The sequence below is a fragment of the Paroedura picta genome, chromosome 2 (genome assembly GCF_049243985.1).
Source record: "Paroedura picta isolate Pp20150507F chromosome 2, Ppicta_v3.0, whole genome shotgun sequence".
NCBI lineage: Eukaryota > Metazoa > Chordata > Lepidosauria > Squamata > Gekkonidae > Paroedura > Paroedura picta.
Genome location: NC_135370.1, coordinates 97,129,834 through 97,148,227, shown reverse-complemented (window position 1 = coordinate 97,148,227; position 18,394 = coordinate 97,129,834). Strand labels below are relative to the sequence as shown.

General features: G+C 41.1%; 2 protein-coding genes across 2 annotated transcripts in view; one reads left to right on the top strand and one right to left on the bottom strand.

Annotated features, from left to right (window-relative positions):
• CTR9 (CTR9 component of Paf1/RNA polymerase II complex) overlaps positions 1-5,981 on the bottom strand; it is a 36,098-nt gene extending 30,117 nt beyond the window's left edge. The window contains exons 1-4 of the mRNA XM_077321808.1: positions 5,829-5,981; positions 4,773-4,871; positions 3,830-4,069; positions 403-520 (exon numbers count right to left, since the gene is read on the bottom strand). Coding sequence (XP_077177923.1) covers positions 403-520; positions 3,830-4,069; positions 4,773-4,871; positions 5,829-5,873 — 502 coding nt within the window. The 5' untranslated portion in view covers positions 5,874-5,981. The remainder of the gene's footprint in view (positions 1-402; positions 521-3,829; positions 4,070-4,772; positions 4,872-5,828) is intronic.
• An 8,217-nt stretch (positions 5,982-14,198) lies between these two features.
• The window catches only part of IRAG1 (inositol 1,4,5-triphosphate receptor associated 1), a 96,764-nt gene continuing 92,568 nt past the window's right edge, over positions 14,199-18,394 (top strand). The window contains exon 1 of the mRNA XM_077321803.1: positions 14,199-14,267. The gene's annotated coding sequence lies outside the window, so the exon portion shown is untranslated. The remainder of the gene's footprint in view (positions 14,268-18,394) is intronic.

Sequence of the window (18,394 nt, the reverse complement as noted above, 5' to 3'; positions counted from 1 at the left end):
CATTCACAAACCTCAAAACTAAAGTAGAAATGTTTACCGTTGAATTTGGAAGTCCCTTATCCAAAAATACAAAGACACAATAAGGGGTTATCAAATTAAAATATAACTGATATTTCCCTCTCTTTTGCCAATTTAACTTCAAGCCTTGATGGCCAATTCCAATAGGTTTGTCCTTCTAATGTGTCTCAGTTTTGGACTTTGACAAGGGCACAGTGAGAGAAAATTCCATACCAAGGGATGAGGTAGCCACTGAGAATGTCTGCCCTTATTCATCCATACAAGATAGTATATAAAATGTGCCTTTGGTGGAGCTCAGATATCAAGAGAAGAACCATGGTGGACCTTTATATGAGTTTAGTACAGCAGAGGAAAACTTCCCAAAATATTTCATAACTTTCTCACCAAGAAGGGCTGGAATATTATTTGGAGACTGGTTGAGCACAAAATGAAACTGTGCATCAGCTTGATCCATTTTATCCCCCTCCAGAAGACAAAAGCAGGCTCTTCCCAATAAGTGATTCTAAGAAAGGAAGAAATAAGTTGCAAGTGTCTTGAAACTCTGAAGAAAAGTTACACCCACACAATACTAGCTTGTTGCTCTTCCTGACTTTGTTTACTCTAACTTCTTACTGCAGACTAGATAAAATAACAATAGCAAATCCACACATTCCCCAGTTCATTAGTCTATAAACATCTTGTCACCGTAAAGATGTAAAGTCCTGTGGAAAAAAGACCTTGGAAGAGGTTTTCCTTCCTTTTTCCCCTCCAAGGACTTTTCCCCTTAATCTTTCCAACTCAACATTACACATCTTCCAAAGAACAAGATCTGGGCAACTTGAGGTACACTGAAAAAGAACTCTAAATGGCAAGAACTGTTTTTATTCAAATACAGATAATTTTGACAAAGATTTATAAAAATCTCAGAATTGTCAATGCTATAAAGTTTGGCTTAATATCCAAATGCACCAGTAGTTCTACCTACTGTAACATAATGAGAGAGTTTCTGTCTGAATAAAACATCCAGGACACTACAGAATTTGTTTTCTATCTTCAACTGTTATTTTTTCAAGATTAAAGATATGTTATATTTGCATATGATGCAGCAGTTTGCAACTCTTTCTCAGGTACTGGGTATACTTACAGTTTTTCTTATAAAAATTAAGACATTAATACATTTAATAAATACTAAATAAATTTAAATGCTAAAAATTATTTATGTTATTTATAGTCCACTTTCCTCATAAGGACTCATAAGGATTACACAGTGTTACCAGAAAACTAAATCAAATAATAAATTTAATAAAATCAAATCAATAGAAACAACAAAAACTGAAGCATCGTGTATTAACCTAATGTTTCTAATGGTGTAAAACTACATAATACAATACTACTTAATGTGATACAAAGCAATAGAGACCAAAGAACCTAATCATTTCTCCAAGGAAGTCTGTAAACCATTTTGTACAATGCCAACCCTACCACCTGCGCAGAAAAACCCCATTGGATAATTCAGTTGTATATAGTTTGCAGAAAGCCAGCAACATGGGAGCCTTCCTGACTTCCTCCCATAGGGTGGGGACAACAATGGAGAAAGCATTTGTATATGTTAACTAAGCCATAAGTGATGCATTTTATGTTGTTCAAACAGTAAAAGAATCCTAGGTTTCATAGGAAAGTAAGGATTGCATGTATTTTTCATTTTTCATGCATGTATATTGCATTTTTGCATTTTTCATGCATGTATATTGCATGTATTTTTCTCAGAATATCTAATCCCCCCATGACTTCAACATCTGCAGAAATTTTACATCTCTACCACATGGTCTATCGAAACATTTTATTCTCCGAGTTCCTCCACAGAACCTTTAGTTTACATGCATTCATCTCCTAGTTAAGTTTGAAATTACTTGCCTGCATCCCTTTTCCATAGAAGTCTCTGCTATGGAAGTCTCTGCTATAGAAGGCTCTGGCTCTATTATATTCAACCATCTTCTTTTCTTGAAAGATCTGATGTGGGCTTCCCTAATGTGGGCTTGATCCTACCAATTTCAAGCTACTGTAAAAGGAAGGTGAACAGATCTCACCCAGTTTCCTCCTCACTACTGTTCCTTGTCCTGCAAGGTTTTTTGGTCACATCAGTGCCTTAGTCCCCAGCACAGCACAGATTTAAAAGAGAAAGCTGGGAAAGGTGAATGATCAGCTTCCACTGATCATTCTAGTAGGATCCAACTCTGAGTCCTGTATTTAGTTTCTGTTAGCCTATTTAGAGGGCTTATTTTAAATATTATTTTAAGTTTGCAAACAGTACATAGATTCTAATTGATTTATTTATGTCAGAAATTTGGGAGGGAAAGAAAACAACTCCAAATGTGTCTGAAACCGATATAAGAATAAATTATGCTCGATTAAAGAGAATGCTAGGAGCCTCTTATGGCGCAGAGTGGTAAGCAGCAGAAATGCTGTCTGAAGCTGTCTGTCCATGAGGCTGGGAATTCGATCCCAGCAGCTGGCTCAAGGTTGACTCAGCCTTCCATCCTTCCGAGGTTGCTGGTTGCTGGGGGGTAAAACGGTAATGACTGGGGAAGGCATTGGCAAGGCCACCCCGTATTGAGTCTGCCATGAAAACGTTGGAGGGCGTCGCCCCAAGGGTCAGACATGACTCTGTGCTTGCACAAGGGATACCTTTACCTTTACCTAAGGTAAAGGTATCCCCTGTGCAAGCACCGGGTCATGTCTGACCCTTGGGGGTGACGCCCTCTAGCGTTTTCATGGCAGACTCAATACGGGGTGGTTTGCCAGTGCCTTCCCCAGTCATAACCGTTTACCCCCCAGCAAGCTGGGTACCTTTACCTAAAGAGAATGCTAATTTTATTTTGACCTTTAATAAGCTCATAGAATATCATACAAAGATTCTCTGTCTCTTACATATCTAAGACTTCCTGCTTATGGATCAGCTGTACGAACTACGCAACAGGCTGTTTCAAGACATTTGCTATCCTGAAGTATCTGAAAGGTTAGAGGAGGGCAGGGAAAGGTTCCTGTTGGCAGCAGAGGATAGGACCCGCAGTAATGGCTTTAAACTACATGCAGTACTATCAGGAAAAAACTTTTACAGTCGGAGTAGTTCAACGGTGGAATCAACTGCCTAAGGAGGTGGTGAGTTCTCCCTCGCTGGCAGTCTTTAAGCTGTGGCTGGACAGATACTCATCCTGGAGGCTTTAGGCTGAACCTGCATTGAGCAGGGGGTTGGACTAGATGACCCCTTTCAACACTATGGTCTTAAGAAGAACTTTGGATTCACTCACCCACTTGGGAGCTTGGCCTGTGAGCTCTGCAATTTGTTAGCCTCTTCTACTATATTAGTCATTTCTTTAAAAGGAGGAATCGTCTGTTTAAAAATACTATATATACTAAAATTCAGCTATTACAGGGGTCGCCAACCTTATGGGCATATTTTGAACTCTGACATGAGATGGTGGACCAAACTTGAAAATCGCTGCTGAAGGTAGTGAAGTCATCCACAAAATGACTGTCATGCATACACTAAAAGCTCGAGTGCAGGACAGAAGGATGCTTTTAAAATGTACTGGGGAAAATAAGTGAGGGAAAATAAAACCTATTTTGCCATGGCAGGTCCTGCTAAACATTATTTTAATCTGCACAGTCAATCAGAAGCCCTGCTGAGCCCCATGTGATTCTACCCATGTTCTAAAAATGGTTGGTGGCCCCAGAAAAGGGGCCAACAGGCACCATGGCCATGGTGATTTATGGGTACTACAATTTTGTTAAGTATGTATACTTACTGTACATTGCCGTACATTGTTCTTACCTGATCATACATTATTATTTTGTCAGCCATTGTATATAGCAGAGTAGCTTGTGTAATAAGTTCTTTCTTGTTGTCTTTATTCTTTTCTTTCCGAGCCTGTTGTACATAGTAGGCAGCTAAAGTATCTAAGCAAGTCATCTGATCTTTCTCATGGTCTCTATAATCCAGGTTTCCATCTATACGAGCAGCTTCGAGCAGTTTCACAAAATCTTCTGTTTTGCCTTGTTTGTAGTATTCCAGCTACAAAATAATACCAATGAATATTATCTGTTTCATTGCATTTTTAACCACAGATGATAATCATAGTGTGCACTAGAATAAGGTGACCAGATTGTCTCACTTTTGGAGGGACATCTGGGGGCACGTGGCAAATTGTACTTATGTTGAAATTAAAATATATAAATTACAATACTATTTTTGCGTTCTATGCATTTTATGAAACTTTTTGTTGCTCCATATAGACCAAATGTTTAATCAAGAACCTCCCTGGTTAATGGTGTCCCGCTTTACCAATGTTACAATCTGGTCACCTTACACTAGAAACAGCTCACCTACTCACTTAAGTAAAAGAAGGTGCTATGCACATAAGGTTTTTGTACACATGACTACACCCTCTTACAAAGTCCTAGTGCTGCTTATGCAAAAGAATCACAACACCCCATGAAAGCAAGAAGAAAACACACTAGCAGTAAAGTAACTCAAAAATAAAACAAAAGACCCCCAAACATAAACTCAGACAACTGTTCTGTAACAGCCTGTGTTCCCATTTCAAAATTAACTCAGTAGTCCTATGCACAGGTACATGGAAGTTCCTCCCTTGAATTTAGCAGGGCTACTTTCCAAGTAAATATGTAGATTGTATTATTCTCCCTTGGAGAATACCAGATAAACCAGAATGAAATACCAGATAAACTGTACAGTGAATTATTAGAAAGATACTGACCGCTAAAGCAATCCATATGTGCAGCTGAGTATGTTCCTGTTTAAGAATACTTATAACTTCATCCCCCTCCGGTAACTGATCAAAGTCAAGCTCAATGACCTGAAAATAAATAAATAAATGGCATATCGATTATTTACATTCATGAGCCACAGTAGACACATTTAATGAGCTATTACAATTACCACTATACCAACAGTTAAACATTTTACAGTGCATCTATTACAAACTATTTATTCCAAAGAGCCTTTAAATTGCTGTTTTTCCTGAAATGTCAGGGAATGGGATTTTGTAGTCCTGTAGTTTATGAGTGTTTCACACAAGATTACTTCCCTATGTAGAAGCTCATAGGAAATGCACCATACATGTATTTACCATACATGAAGAACCACACATTGGATAACGTTTTCCTATACAAATGTATGTTTATGTTATGTTATGTTATACAAGGCACAGAAATAATAGCAAGTTACTAACACCCCTTCAGAAAGTTTACACAGGGAAAAGCAATCTAAATTATGTCAGTAACTACATTCAAAATGAAGGAGCAGCACGGGCCTCATTTTACATGTGTTCTCCAACACAATAAACCGTAAGTGCAGGAAAAGAAATAAGTACAAGTACAGATTGTCAGGAGACCATCAGCATCTTTCTAGTTTGTAGGTACAGATAACTCATACAGGAACAAAGTGGGATCAAACATTAATGCTATGAACACGGAATCAGAACCTGCTAGCACGGATTACCAGTTAACCCGTAAAGCCTAATTTTATTCTCCCTGTCAAAAGCGTGGACTGCTAAAGCGAGCAGCGGAAGTTGAGGGCGAAGGCGAAACTCCCAGCTCTGCGGCCAAGGAAGGATGCAAAGTTAGAGGCTCAGGAGATGCCCGCCCCCGTTGGCCAGAGACACGCAAAGGCAAGGCAAGGGGAGGCTGCGGGGCAGAGTGAGCCGCCCTTCGCATCCCTATCCGGATCCCTCGACAGCCACAAACACGGCGCGAGGAAGCGCGGACAGCCAGGCAGCCAGACGCCGCTCCCCGAGGCGCCCCGCCACACGCACCTCGTCGGTGTCCCGGAGGGGGATCTCGATCGAGCCCCGCGACATGATGTGGACGGAGGAGGAGACGCCGCCTCAGCCGAGCCACCACCCCAGGGACGCCTCGCCTCAGCAACAGCGCCGACTGCCCGCGCAGCCGCGTCACGGCCTCGACCCCGGAAGTACTTGCCGGGGAAGTGGCCACGGCGCCGTCACGCCTCTGAAATCCCGCCCCGGCCTCGAGCCTCAACGGCCGCCGCTCGCTCCTCCTCCCTCCCTCCCTCCCTCCCTCCTGCAGGGGGCAGCCGAGAGCCAGCCAGCGGCGCTGCCATTCCAGCCCTCGGGAGCCGCGCCGGGTGCCTTTCGACTGGACTGGACTGGGCGTGTGCGTCGCCAGCTCCGGCCTGGGGAGGAGAGCATGCGGGGAGGGATTCCCGCTGGAATCGGTGGATGCCATAGAGTCACCGGCCTCTGTAGCTTGAAAACTCCAGGCCCCACCTGCAGATGGGCGCCCTAAGCCGGGTCGCGGGCGGGAGGGCATGTTTTAAAAAACTGTTGCACACTTTTAGAAAGGACAGGACCAACAGGACCAATGCACGCCAGCAACAAATAGGGACATGTCACAAAGTAAATGTAGCCATTGTTGTCCATCACTACTACTCTTCTAGCTTAAAGAAAACTCTATTGGAATTTTTTACTTGACTTTCCAGCCTCCCATATGGTCAGTAGGGCAACATTTTGGACAGGCCTGCAAGATTCGTTGCAACTACAGCTGGTAGTGGTTGCCAGCTTTGAAATACCTGGATATATAGTGGAACCTGGGGAGAGGAGGAACTTCAATAGGAAATAATATCATAAACTCAACTTCTGAAATGACGATTTTCTTCAGGTGAATTGATCAGTGTTAATAGTGGGAGAACTCCAGCTACCACCTGGAGGTTGGAAACCCTAACAGCTGGCGTGATGGGGAAGCTTTCCTTGTTGCTTTTCACAATATTCCCAATAGTCTTGTTTGTGTAGGTACATTATTTGTCATAAGTTGTAAGCAGAATTAATCATTTTGGAGCAGACCATGTAACCTGTCAGGTTGGATTGCACAATGGATGTAATTCTTTATATATCTCTAAAGGATATGATCTACATCTTCTTGGTAGTGCTTTTGGAAGTGCACATAATAAATTGTAACAATTAATTTATTGTACTAAAGAATTTGTAATTAATTAGGACATGATCCATGAAAAATGAATCGTAGCTTATACTTCAAGGCATATTGCAGAGATTTAATGAAATGTTCATTACCTGGAGAACAGCCTTCAGAAACATATGATAGATGTGAAAATGTTTGTGGAATTTTACTAGTTTGATAATGGTGGTATTCCCATTTTCACGGTTTAAAGTTGCAGGGTTTGCTTCAAAGAATAATTGATCTTTCCAGGATTTATTGTAATGGGTAATACCATGTAATTAATGTATTCGTTTACAAAACTAGATTAATCAGATGTAAAGATCATTTCCACACGTTAAGTAAAGGTACAGGCTATTTTTGCCTAGACCTGCCGGCAACTGGAAACTTATGAATAATGTAAATGTATTGTCTAAATCAGTGGTCCCAACCGGGGACCACTCACCAGGGACCACTCAATGCCTTTTACTGAGGCCTGGTGGGGGGGGTAGTTTACTCCTCTACTCTCAACCACTGCCCTAACGCTCTCTGATCGCTATGGTAATGTTTAAACATCCCTTCAAAATATGATACAGACACGCCACAACAAAGAACATAAAGAACATTTTATTTTCACTCATGAAAATATTCACTATTTTAACTCATGACAATGACAAATCAATGGGAACCCTGAGCTTTTTTCTCTGCAACGAGATAGTCCCATCTAGGAGTGATGAGAGACAATGACACCCAAAGTGTGTTGTGAAGGAAAGGGCGGGGGGGGGGAGAAGACGTCCTTCGGGGCCCACCTCCAATTAGTTGAAGGACCACAGGTTGGGGATCGCTAGTCTAAATAACATTTAGCAAATTTATTGCAAACAGGAATAGAGTCCTCAGCACACTTAGTAAGGAGTACTCTCATGCTGCTTGTGTGTCAATTTCATTTTATCACAGCTGACTGGAAAGTGGATAGCTTTACATATAAAGATTGAGGTTACAAACATGGTGTTAAAGTAAAGGGCCCCAAACTGGGTTTGATAGCATGATAGTTGTGGCAGTTTGAGAAAATAGTTACATCTGTCATGCAAGTTAGAAAAAGTTAGTGTATGTTTGCTTCCTCAATAACAAGAGTTTAAAACTTCAGATCATGCAAGTAAACCGTTTGTAGGGTTTTTTCCCCAAATACTAGCACTGCTTTTTACAAAAATAATTTCTAATATGAAATCATGGTTAACTTGTCCAGTTTACCATATATATATCCCACCACTCCTGGAACCATGGCGGGTTACAGACAGGCCAAAAATTAAAACCCCAATAAATACCTGTTAAAATCCTGTTAAAATATTGCTTTCTACTGGCTCTGACCACCATTATCCAGATGTGACTAGATATTTAAAACACTGGAGCCAAGAGGAGCATTTCAGGCTAAGGGAATCATTCATGTGAATAATATCATGCACTCTTGTCAAATCCAAAGCAAGGAGCAAAGCTGTTTTAAGTAGAAATAGATAGTAGCCACTGTTTCCTGGGATATAAGTACATGGTTTACTAAACTTTTTTGAAAGAGAGTGGTGCTCCTGAAACATATCATACAGCCGGTTTGGTGTAGTGGTTAAGAGCAGCAGTTTCTAATCTGGCGAGTCAGGTTTGATTCCCGGATTCTCTACTCCCCCAGAGCAGTTAGCTGGGTGACCTTGGGCTCATCACAGCACTGGTAAAGCTGTTCTGACTGAGCAGTAATATCAGGTAGCAAACACAACAGAAGACTAAATCAGAATACATAAAATGCCAATTTTGTCATCATGGTGATATCTAACATTTTCTACTGCCAATCAAATATAGCGGGTATCTCCTTTAACTTCCAATTTTTTGCCCATACTATACTAGCTGTCATCATCAAGTATCTAAATAAGTCTCCATATTTTTAATTTTTTTCATTTACGAAAAAACCTAAAAGATAAGCTTCTGGATTTATCTTTATGGATATCCTGCCAAATTGTCTTGCTCGTTTGCAGGTCCACCACATTTGAAACATCGTCCCTCTCACTTTCCTGCATTTCCAACACTTATCTGATAAGCTTTTGTTCATTTTTGATATGTGGAGTCATGTACCAACAATACTGCAATTTATAATAGCTTTCCTTAATATTACAACTGTTTGTAAATTTCAGATCTTTACTCCACATTTTTGCCAGGTTTCCAATGGAATGTTATGACCAAAATTCCTTGCCCAATCATAAAATCTTTGACCACCTCATCCTCCGTGTACAATATTAAACATAATTCATACATCTTCTTGATTAAATTATTGTCATCTTTACATAAATATAACTCTAATTGCTATTTTTTCCAATTCAAATTCCCATGCCTTCTTATCCCTTTCATATCTATCCTTAATCTGTCTATATCCAAACATTTCTCATAAGATTTAATTCTAAACTGCATTATCCCTTCTTGTGTAAAAGTCTCAATTATATCCCTATAATTTAACCAATTAGTTTATGTTGCTGTTTCCCTCTGAACAGGGCTTCCTGTGGTGATAACTATAAAGGAATTTTAGAATAGAATTTCATTTTGTACTTATTCCAAAACTTAAATAAAGCAAATATAACATGATATAAAAATGGTTTATTTGCTTTCTCCGTACCATAAGTATTCATTTTGTACCATAAGTATTCATGCCAGCCAAACCTCAAACCTGAGCCTTTGGCTGATCTCTGATCTCTTAAAGCTATCCATTCCTTTCATAGAATCATAGAGTTGGAAGGGGCCATACAGGCCATCTAGTCCAACCCCCTGCTCAACGCAGGATCAGCCCAAAGCATCCTAAAGCATTTAGGATCCAAACCTTTATCCAAACCAGACTACATCCATTAAAATACATCCTTAAATTTGGTAATGCCTGTCCTCCCCTCTTTTTAGCATCACAAAGAATTTTCACTTTTCTCGGTTTTCTCCCTCTCCAAACAATATTTGCCAAATCCCTCTGCCAACTTCTGAAGAAATTTTATTAAACAAATTTTATTTTATTAAACAAATAAAATTTTTTTTGCAAAATATGTATCTTTATGTTGGATATTCTGCCCATAAATGATAAATTGAGATTCTTGCATTTTTAAAAATCTTTTTTAACCTCTGTCCAATGTTTCTCATAATTATCCTGGAATAAACTCAAGTTTGTACTAGCAACATTAATACCTAAATATTTATAAGTTTTAACTATTTGGCATCCTGTTTTCCCTTCTAAACTTGGGTTTCAACAAATTGCACCTCTTAATACTGGGTTTAACAGTTTCTGTCTTCCAACACCCATGTTATAATTGTTGTCAATATGTCTTTTTTAAACCAATTTTCAAGGTTATTCTGTTCAAAGTCTCTAGATTCCTTTCCTGGCATGCTTCCCCAAGAGGGAAAATTTATTCCATTTATGTGTGCTGCAATATCATCTATGATCTTTTCGGTCAATTCCAGCAACTGTACCCTTATCCTTCTGGCCATATCCATGAGAGTTGGGTAGAAAAGCATCATCTCCTTAGTAGCTCTTCCTATCCTTCACTGTTTCCCCCACTGTTTCTACCCTACTGAAACCTTAGAAATTATACACTAGATTTTGGTCATTTCTCATTCACTTTTTGTTTTGCAGTGCAGGATTACAAGGAATTATGAAATAAACAATACATGCATGACACAGTCCTAAAAAAATGTCTTTGCTTGCTAAAAGTTGTAAATAGATTGTGCTTTTAATATTGTTGAGTTTTTGCCGAAAATGTAGGCAAAAGTGTGTGTCAGAAGAGGGCAATATTTCATTGTAAAGTCAAGGTAGAAACTGTTTAAGTAAATGAAAGTATCAAATTTGCCCTTCCTTGATGCACGGTGTCGGCTGCAACCGGCCGCAGCTTCGGTGCATGCCGCCGAAAAAGCCACGTTCGCCAAACGCAGAAGAAAGCGCAGCTTCCGGGTGACCGGGGCGCAATCAGAAGCGGCGCCCAGATCGCCACATGCAGAATCGGTTACTCTGGGGTTTGCCGCCGTCGTGCCCCGCCCCGTGCATAACCGGTGTGCGTCGCGTCTTCCCCCTCCGCGTTTTCCATGTGACCAGAAATCGCCGTTTCGGCGGCCGTGCATAATGGGCCCTTGAGTCCTTCCAGTATGATAGTATGTATATGTTTGTAGGAATTCTGATAAAGCAAGGGTCTGCAGTTATGCTAAAGTAAATTACAAGTTATAGAATGTAAAGTGTATTTTAATACTTGCAGGCATAAGTTACTGTCAAACTTGATATTTCTAGAAGCTGAAGTAGAAAATGAGTCACTCACTATTAGCTGTCATACAGACATTTACCAGTTTATCTGCATTCATCACTGCTTGGAACAAAATCTTAAGAAAATTAGACAAGTCTCTGGATCGTCTATTGATTTTGGCAAAATGAACTTGTTATGTTTTTTTTTCTTTTTAGTGTGGTTTAGACTCTAGTGTTAAGCATCCTGTGATGACTTAAGAGTTTAGGGATATACCAGACTTTTGGAGTTGGGGTTGAAGCATTGTTTAACTTTGTTCCTACCAGAAGGCTGTGCCTGGCCTCATTTCTGAGTACTTGATATAAGCTAGAACCAACTTACCACACACCGTTAGTTAGAAGTAAGTCATGTGGAAAGCTGTAGAACTTCTCATTGAATGTGGTTGGAACTGGGCATGTATAGAAGCTAAGGAAAACACACTGCACAGTTACTGCTAGCAACGACATAATCAGTGTAAGATCCTATCTTAAAATGTATTGCTGAGGCCAGAGGTGTGTGGCTGGGAGATGTACCAGGATATGATTGAAAAAAATATGCTGGGAAAAACATTTGTCATATTTCATACTTATAGTCATATTTTCTCCCTATTTTCATTACTGAAATTTGAACTCCTAGGATGGCAACCGTACAAGATGTTCAATTCTTAGGGAATAGAAAGAATAGAAAGCTATATGTCCAATAGAAAGCTAGATGTCACTTGACAGGTTGTGCCCAAACTAGATGCTATATTTGCCCCCCAGTAGCAGAGCAAATAGGCCATTTTGACTCAGAGAAGAAGACTGAAGCCCTCGACCACACACCATGGTCCAAAACAGGAACTTTTGTTCCCCACCAAATCTGTGTAAACATCAGATTCAAGTCAGGAGAACCCTCACCAGGCTCATGCCAGATTTAACATTTGGACATTTAGGTGGCAGTGTTAGGAGTTCCTTGGAAGCCATTGTGCAAGAAAAGACAAGACTGGAACTTCCAGGGAAGGATTTAGGACTCTTCTAATTGTAGAACTGGCCTGAGTCTAAAGAAAAGTGAACACTTTGTTATCAATAGCAGATCTTAGGAAAAAGAAATTTGAAACCAAGTGCAGGTCATGAGAGAGAACCTAGTAATAGGAAAGCATTTTCCTCCTGTGAGTAGGCAGATTTCCAGTGAATGAATCTGTTCCCATTCTAATTTAATCATTTAGTCTTCACTAATCCTAATGGAAATTGTACACCCTGTGGAGTATCAGTGTGGAAAAATTCAGATTCCCAGGAGTATGGCGAGAGCTCTGTGTGCATCCACAGACTGGCTCTATACACTCCATATATGCAGAAGGCCTGTGCAGACCTTATAATGAGTCTTTTTCATTGGCAGAGATTATCTGTGATCCTGCTCTCCCCCACACCCATCCACACACATTGTACACACCATATTAATGTGTGGAAATATTACCTTAAACCCTAAATGGCATATACTACATCTAGAGCAGGCTTTCTCAACCCTGTGAGGTTTTCAAGGGAAGAAACATCCAGAGGTTTGCCACTGGACCTGTCTCCACAGCATGACCCTGGTATTACTGTGAAATCTCCTGTCCAAATACTAGTCAGTACTGACCCTACTTAGCTTCCAAGATCTGACAAGAGCACACTAGATTAGGCTGTCAAGATCGGAGCCACACCAGTATACATCCTGAGAAATCACAGTAATATAAACCTAAGAATCCCCCACATGAAACAAATCTGACAGGAAGCAACTTGCGCAAAGAATGCAACATTGCAATGTCAGCAAAAATAATTTTAAAGGGCACAATCTGACTCAAAACAACCTGGCAAGTTGATACCAACCTCAGGAAGACAAGATACTCGGGGGGGGGGGGGACATTAGTTAACACTGAATGTCTCCAGGATTTTTTGGGACCCATTTACTGGTATTCTGGGAAATTCCATATATTTGAAGACTCAACTATATCCCACAAGCACAGATAAGACATTTATATACGCAGAAATATCCTTATCCATGGTTCCTCTTAATATTTGGGAAACTACCCAGGGAGTGGAGTGTGTCCAGCCCCCGGATAGCGTCCAGACTCGAATCTGGCCCAATCGCCCTCCCTAGCCACTCGCTCGCCTCTCCGGCAGCCTGCCCACAGGTGAGCCTGGCCACTAGCAGCGGTGAGAAGGAGGAGGTGGTGGTTGTGCTGCCACCACTGAGGCCCCCATGCTGGAGATTGCCGAGAGGGCATGGCTATGCTGGTAGACAATTGCAGGTCCCAGGGACACGGGGCTCCAAGAGAAGGCCATGCCACCAGCGAAGCATGGGAGGCGGTGGCGGCGGAGGCCCCTAAGAGGAGCTGCCACCACGCAGGGGGAGGCAACAGGGCCAGCGCCACCTGCCACGTTGTCGCTCGGCCACCTGCAGCCAGCCCAGGTGCACCTTCACAGCCCTGCCTCCCCCCCAAACTTCCCCCTGCTGGTGCCCGCTACATTTTTGCATACAGTGGGCTTTACGACTACTATAGACATAAACACAAACAAATATATACATACATACATAGTTTAGTTATATCCAAACATCCATCCCTATGTCACTAGTTAAATCAACTACCAGTAAGGGGATGGAGAGCCTTTTTAACAGACATACCATTGCAGGATGTTAGATAATGTGTTTAGATACAGCGGCTCCATGGACATAATTTCTGATTATTTAAGGCTGAGTAGGAAGATAAGTGAAACTGTTGCTAGGTATAATCCTATGAGATTTCCCAAATTTGTTAAAATGGGGCATGGTTGCCAGGCTATTGTTGCCTGAGCCATAGCAAAGCAAATGCCAAACCTATAAACTTGCACATTTGAAAGGGGAAAAATGATACTTTTATTTGAACCTTGCTTCTTTTTAGCATTTATAATACAATTTAAATGAATCACATGTCTAATTGCATTGTGCTGGTTCTTGATATGAACAGATGAAAAATATTCAAGGCAGGAAGAAATTACCCTGGATATGAAAAACAGAGAGCCAAACAAGGTAAGAAACTCAAATTATAAAACTCTTTGGTATGTTATGTTTGAAATGAATCTAATATATCCATGTTAACAATTGTGAGGTTTTCTGATTTTTCTAGCATGAAACCATCTGTACCTCCAAGAAGGATAATTATAGAGTTGCATGTCAGCCACTACTTTGCAAAGAGATTTGACATTATCAATAAACAGATATTCCTTTATAGGTGGAGATGGCAGGGTACATCCAAAGCAGTACAAAGAGCTTAGAGTCTTTGTAGCCCAAAATGCTCCCCATTCCTGCAGAAATGTTGCATTAGAGCCACCCACTTTTGCTTTGCCCAGTCTCGGGGAAGAGAAAACCATTAGAAGACATAAAGGCATTGCTGTTGTATATTTGATCACACAAACAGATTTCATGGAGCTTCATTGTCTTCCCAGGCTGTCAACTGGGAAGTGGTTTAGCTGATCAAAGGACTGGTAGGGAACTGTATTCAGAGAAACAGATGGCTCTATGAGGAAAGAGATCTATTAGTGGTAGTAACTGCTATAATATATTTATTTACTTAGTATATTTTGATCCTGTTTTTCTCCCCAGTGGAAACTCAAAGCGGAGCAATAATATACCTTGGCAAAAATTTACAAACACAGTACAAGCAAAAAGTAGATGAGATACCCTAGGGTGGTATCCACCAGATGAATCCAACTGGCCAAGGCCAAGGGCTTATGCCCCTGTCCATGCCGAGGCTATAAATATCTGCAGCAGAAAAGTATTCTGCTTAGCTGTTTTAAGATGGCAACTATCTTCCCTCAATTTCCCCTCCTGGTATATGCAAATCTTGAGAAAACAGGAAATCCCAACTGAGTGCAGAAAAGTGAATAAAGTCCTGATTTGAACACAAGTAGAGGAGAATGAGCACTGTTGAACCTAGAATTCCAATTTATTTATTTCAAAGTAGTAAAGTTATCATATACCTTTGGACCAGTTTTTAAAATGTTAAAAATCTCTTGTTGGAATCAGAGTTCCTGCATTCTTGTAAAGCTTGGCTACAAATACTAGCAGCTGTAATCAAGGTTTCAATCAAGGCTATACGCAGCTTGGATCCTGTTTACCTGCGGGACCCCTTGGTTGCTTATGCTCCCCACAGGGCTCTTCGCTCTGTGGGTAGGAATCTACTGGTAGTCCCAGGCCCTCAGGACATTCACCTGGCCTCAACCCGGGCCAGGGCCTTCTCAGCCCTGGTCCCAACCTGGTGGAATGAGCTCCCGGAAGAGCTACAGGCCCTGTCGGAATTGTCAGCTTTCCGCAGGGCCTGTAAGACGGAGTTCTGCTGCCAGGCATATGGTTGAGGCCGAGGGGGGGGGGTCCCGACATTCGGCCTTGACTCCCTGTGCCCATCTGAGTGATCTGACGCCTCACTCCCACCAATAGAACACCAACAGAACAACAGGGGGCTTGCCCCCGGCTGGATGAGGGGACGAGAGAGCACCTGGGCTTTTTCTGCCTGCCCCCTGGTTTTATATATTATCATGTATTATTACTAAGGGAATTATGGGTTTTATGCTTTTTATTCTTTAACTGTGTAAACTGCCGGGAGCCCTGTTGGAATCAGTGGTATTTTAAGTATAAAAATAAATAAAAGAAAGAAATTTATCCTGTTTGCCTTATATTGAACATTGAGGGTTCCTCTGCATTTGCTACAGCTTTGAAAGTCTCATTTGTCTTGTTTCTTCTTGTACGTTACTAGACCTTTGAACTGTGGAGTAACTTGGTTTTTAAATAATTTTGGTTTATAATTTGGGTTCTCTAGGGAGTAACTTTTTTTTGCTAATGAACAGAGAAGAATAGTCCCCAGGCCTCTGTGACTAAGAATAACATCTGTCATTTAGCAAAAAGCAGTGTGTAAAATTAGAATTTCTCAGGAGAGATTGAGAACAATATTTGTTTATACTCTGTGCTTTTTAAAAATTATATTATAGAGTAGAATGTATTGCTGGATTATATGATCTCTAGGCATAGGTGCTGGACCTTGTTGAAAAGTATAATATAACTATTCTGTATATACACCAATAGGCTTATTCCTAGGATATGAAAACATTAAAATATAATAGGTGAGAAAATATATTGAATTCTTGTAAGGGGAAAATATGTAGTAATTAATACAAGTTTATCTCTATGGACTAGACAAAATCCTAAACAAATTTAAAAAAATTTTAGCAGGTCTGTTGGGATATCTTGAAAAGCTAGTTTAACAAGATTATTGTGTGGTAAATGCAAAAGTGATGTTACTGAGCACCATATCTAGTCATTAGGCATCAACATACTACAGCAATTTAATAGCATATGCTGATTTTGATGGTGCAGCTGGTCACCAGTATTTGTAGCTTCATCTCCTTAAGTTATTGGTTAGAGTTTTTCAGGGTTTGCCTCTCAATATGCTAAATATCACATGATTCTTGAATGTGTATAATTCACTCCATGAAGTCATAAAAGTAGTATGCCGAGAATTTTGGTCTAATGTGGTAGAGAGGACCACTGCCAGCATTAAAAGTTATGAAGCGTTTATTTTTTTAAAGTCTACTCACATACTCTTAGCACAGCACTAAATTGAGCAAAGGATTTAAAAGAAAAGAGTAAAACTGAGTTTTTTGTTTTTTGTGTGTGCTGGTAAGTCACAAGTGACTTATAGTGACCCTGTAGGATTTTCAAAGCAAGAAACATTCAGAGGTGGTTTGCATTGTTTGCCTCCACATCACAACACTGGTATTTATTGGAGGTCTCCCAGGGCCAACCCTCATTAGCTTCCAAGATCTGACAACATCAGGTTAGCCTGCTTTACCCTGGTTAGGGCATATATGTCCTAGCGCATCCATTCTCAACAGGAGTCATATGGCTGCCTGGGAGGCCCTGGCACATTTGAAGGGGACCACAGAATTTAAAATGTCAGAAGGGAAGCCCAAAGGATTTATAGACTTCTGCAGAAATTTTTGCCCACTTATCACTTACTTCTGGTAGAACTGAGAACCCACACAGATTACCAGAATAATCCAGGAAACTTTAGTGGGACCAAAAGCTACTATAGTGAAGGGAAAGGAGATCCTGATTAAGATTATCTCTATGGGTGGGACATAGATCTTGTTTTCTATTTGTTGCACTTCCAACATCAAGGGCCATTCCGCACCGGGATCCATGTAGCAAATTGTTTGCTGAACGAAAAATCGCCATTTTAAATAGTGGAATTCGTCGTTATGCATACCTGCCTTTGTAGTGGAATCCAGTTGCGTTTCTATTGTTTCCCACAGGGTTCCGGTCTCTGCAAAAATCACTAGAAAGGAAGCACTATTGCTGAGCTGTGTCCCGCCCCTGGCCGTCAAGCAGCCAATGGGCGGCCGTTATCCTGCTCCCAAACAGCCCCTTTCCCTTTAAGGAAGGTTTAAAAAAAAAAAACACACACACACACCCGTTGCAACGAATATGCGTTGATTCGTTGCAACGGAGAGACCCATCCAGCTAGCAGGTGATGTTTGAGCTGCCGTTTCATCGTTGCCACGCTCCCCCCCCCCCGAGTGAACCCCCCCCCACAGGCGCGATTTTCGGCTGAAAACAGTGTGAAAAATAAAGTGAAAATAAACCAGCAAACGGGCCTCTGCGATGCTTGTGCTTGGTGACTTTAAACAGAGGGACTGCAGCCGGGGAAGCCTCACTGGGTAAACGAAGGCTTGCCGGTGCGTTGATCTCCGCTCGCTCTGAGAAAAAAAAAATGGTGATCGCTTCACTGGAAGATCAGAGGAGAGAGCCAGGGGGAGGGACTTTGCAGAAACTGCAACAATGGTAACGCACAGAACTTTCCCGCTAGTGTTGCAGATTGGTTGCAGGAGTGTAGCGCTTTCCGGAGGGTGAATCCACTTTTTGGGATTTCCCTGAAAGCGCTACAACGAAGCGCTTTTTGCGGATCGGTTTCAGGGGTGTTGCAGATTGTCAACGACGTTGTGCATAACGGCAAAACTGTAGCGATTTCAATTAGTAACCATTGTGCTATTTGGACGAATGCGGAACGGCCCCAAGAGTATACAGCCAAAGCAAATAGAGTGGTTTTATATGTTACATTATCAACCTGGTCATATAAAAGATAGATTGTCTTTTCAGCAACA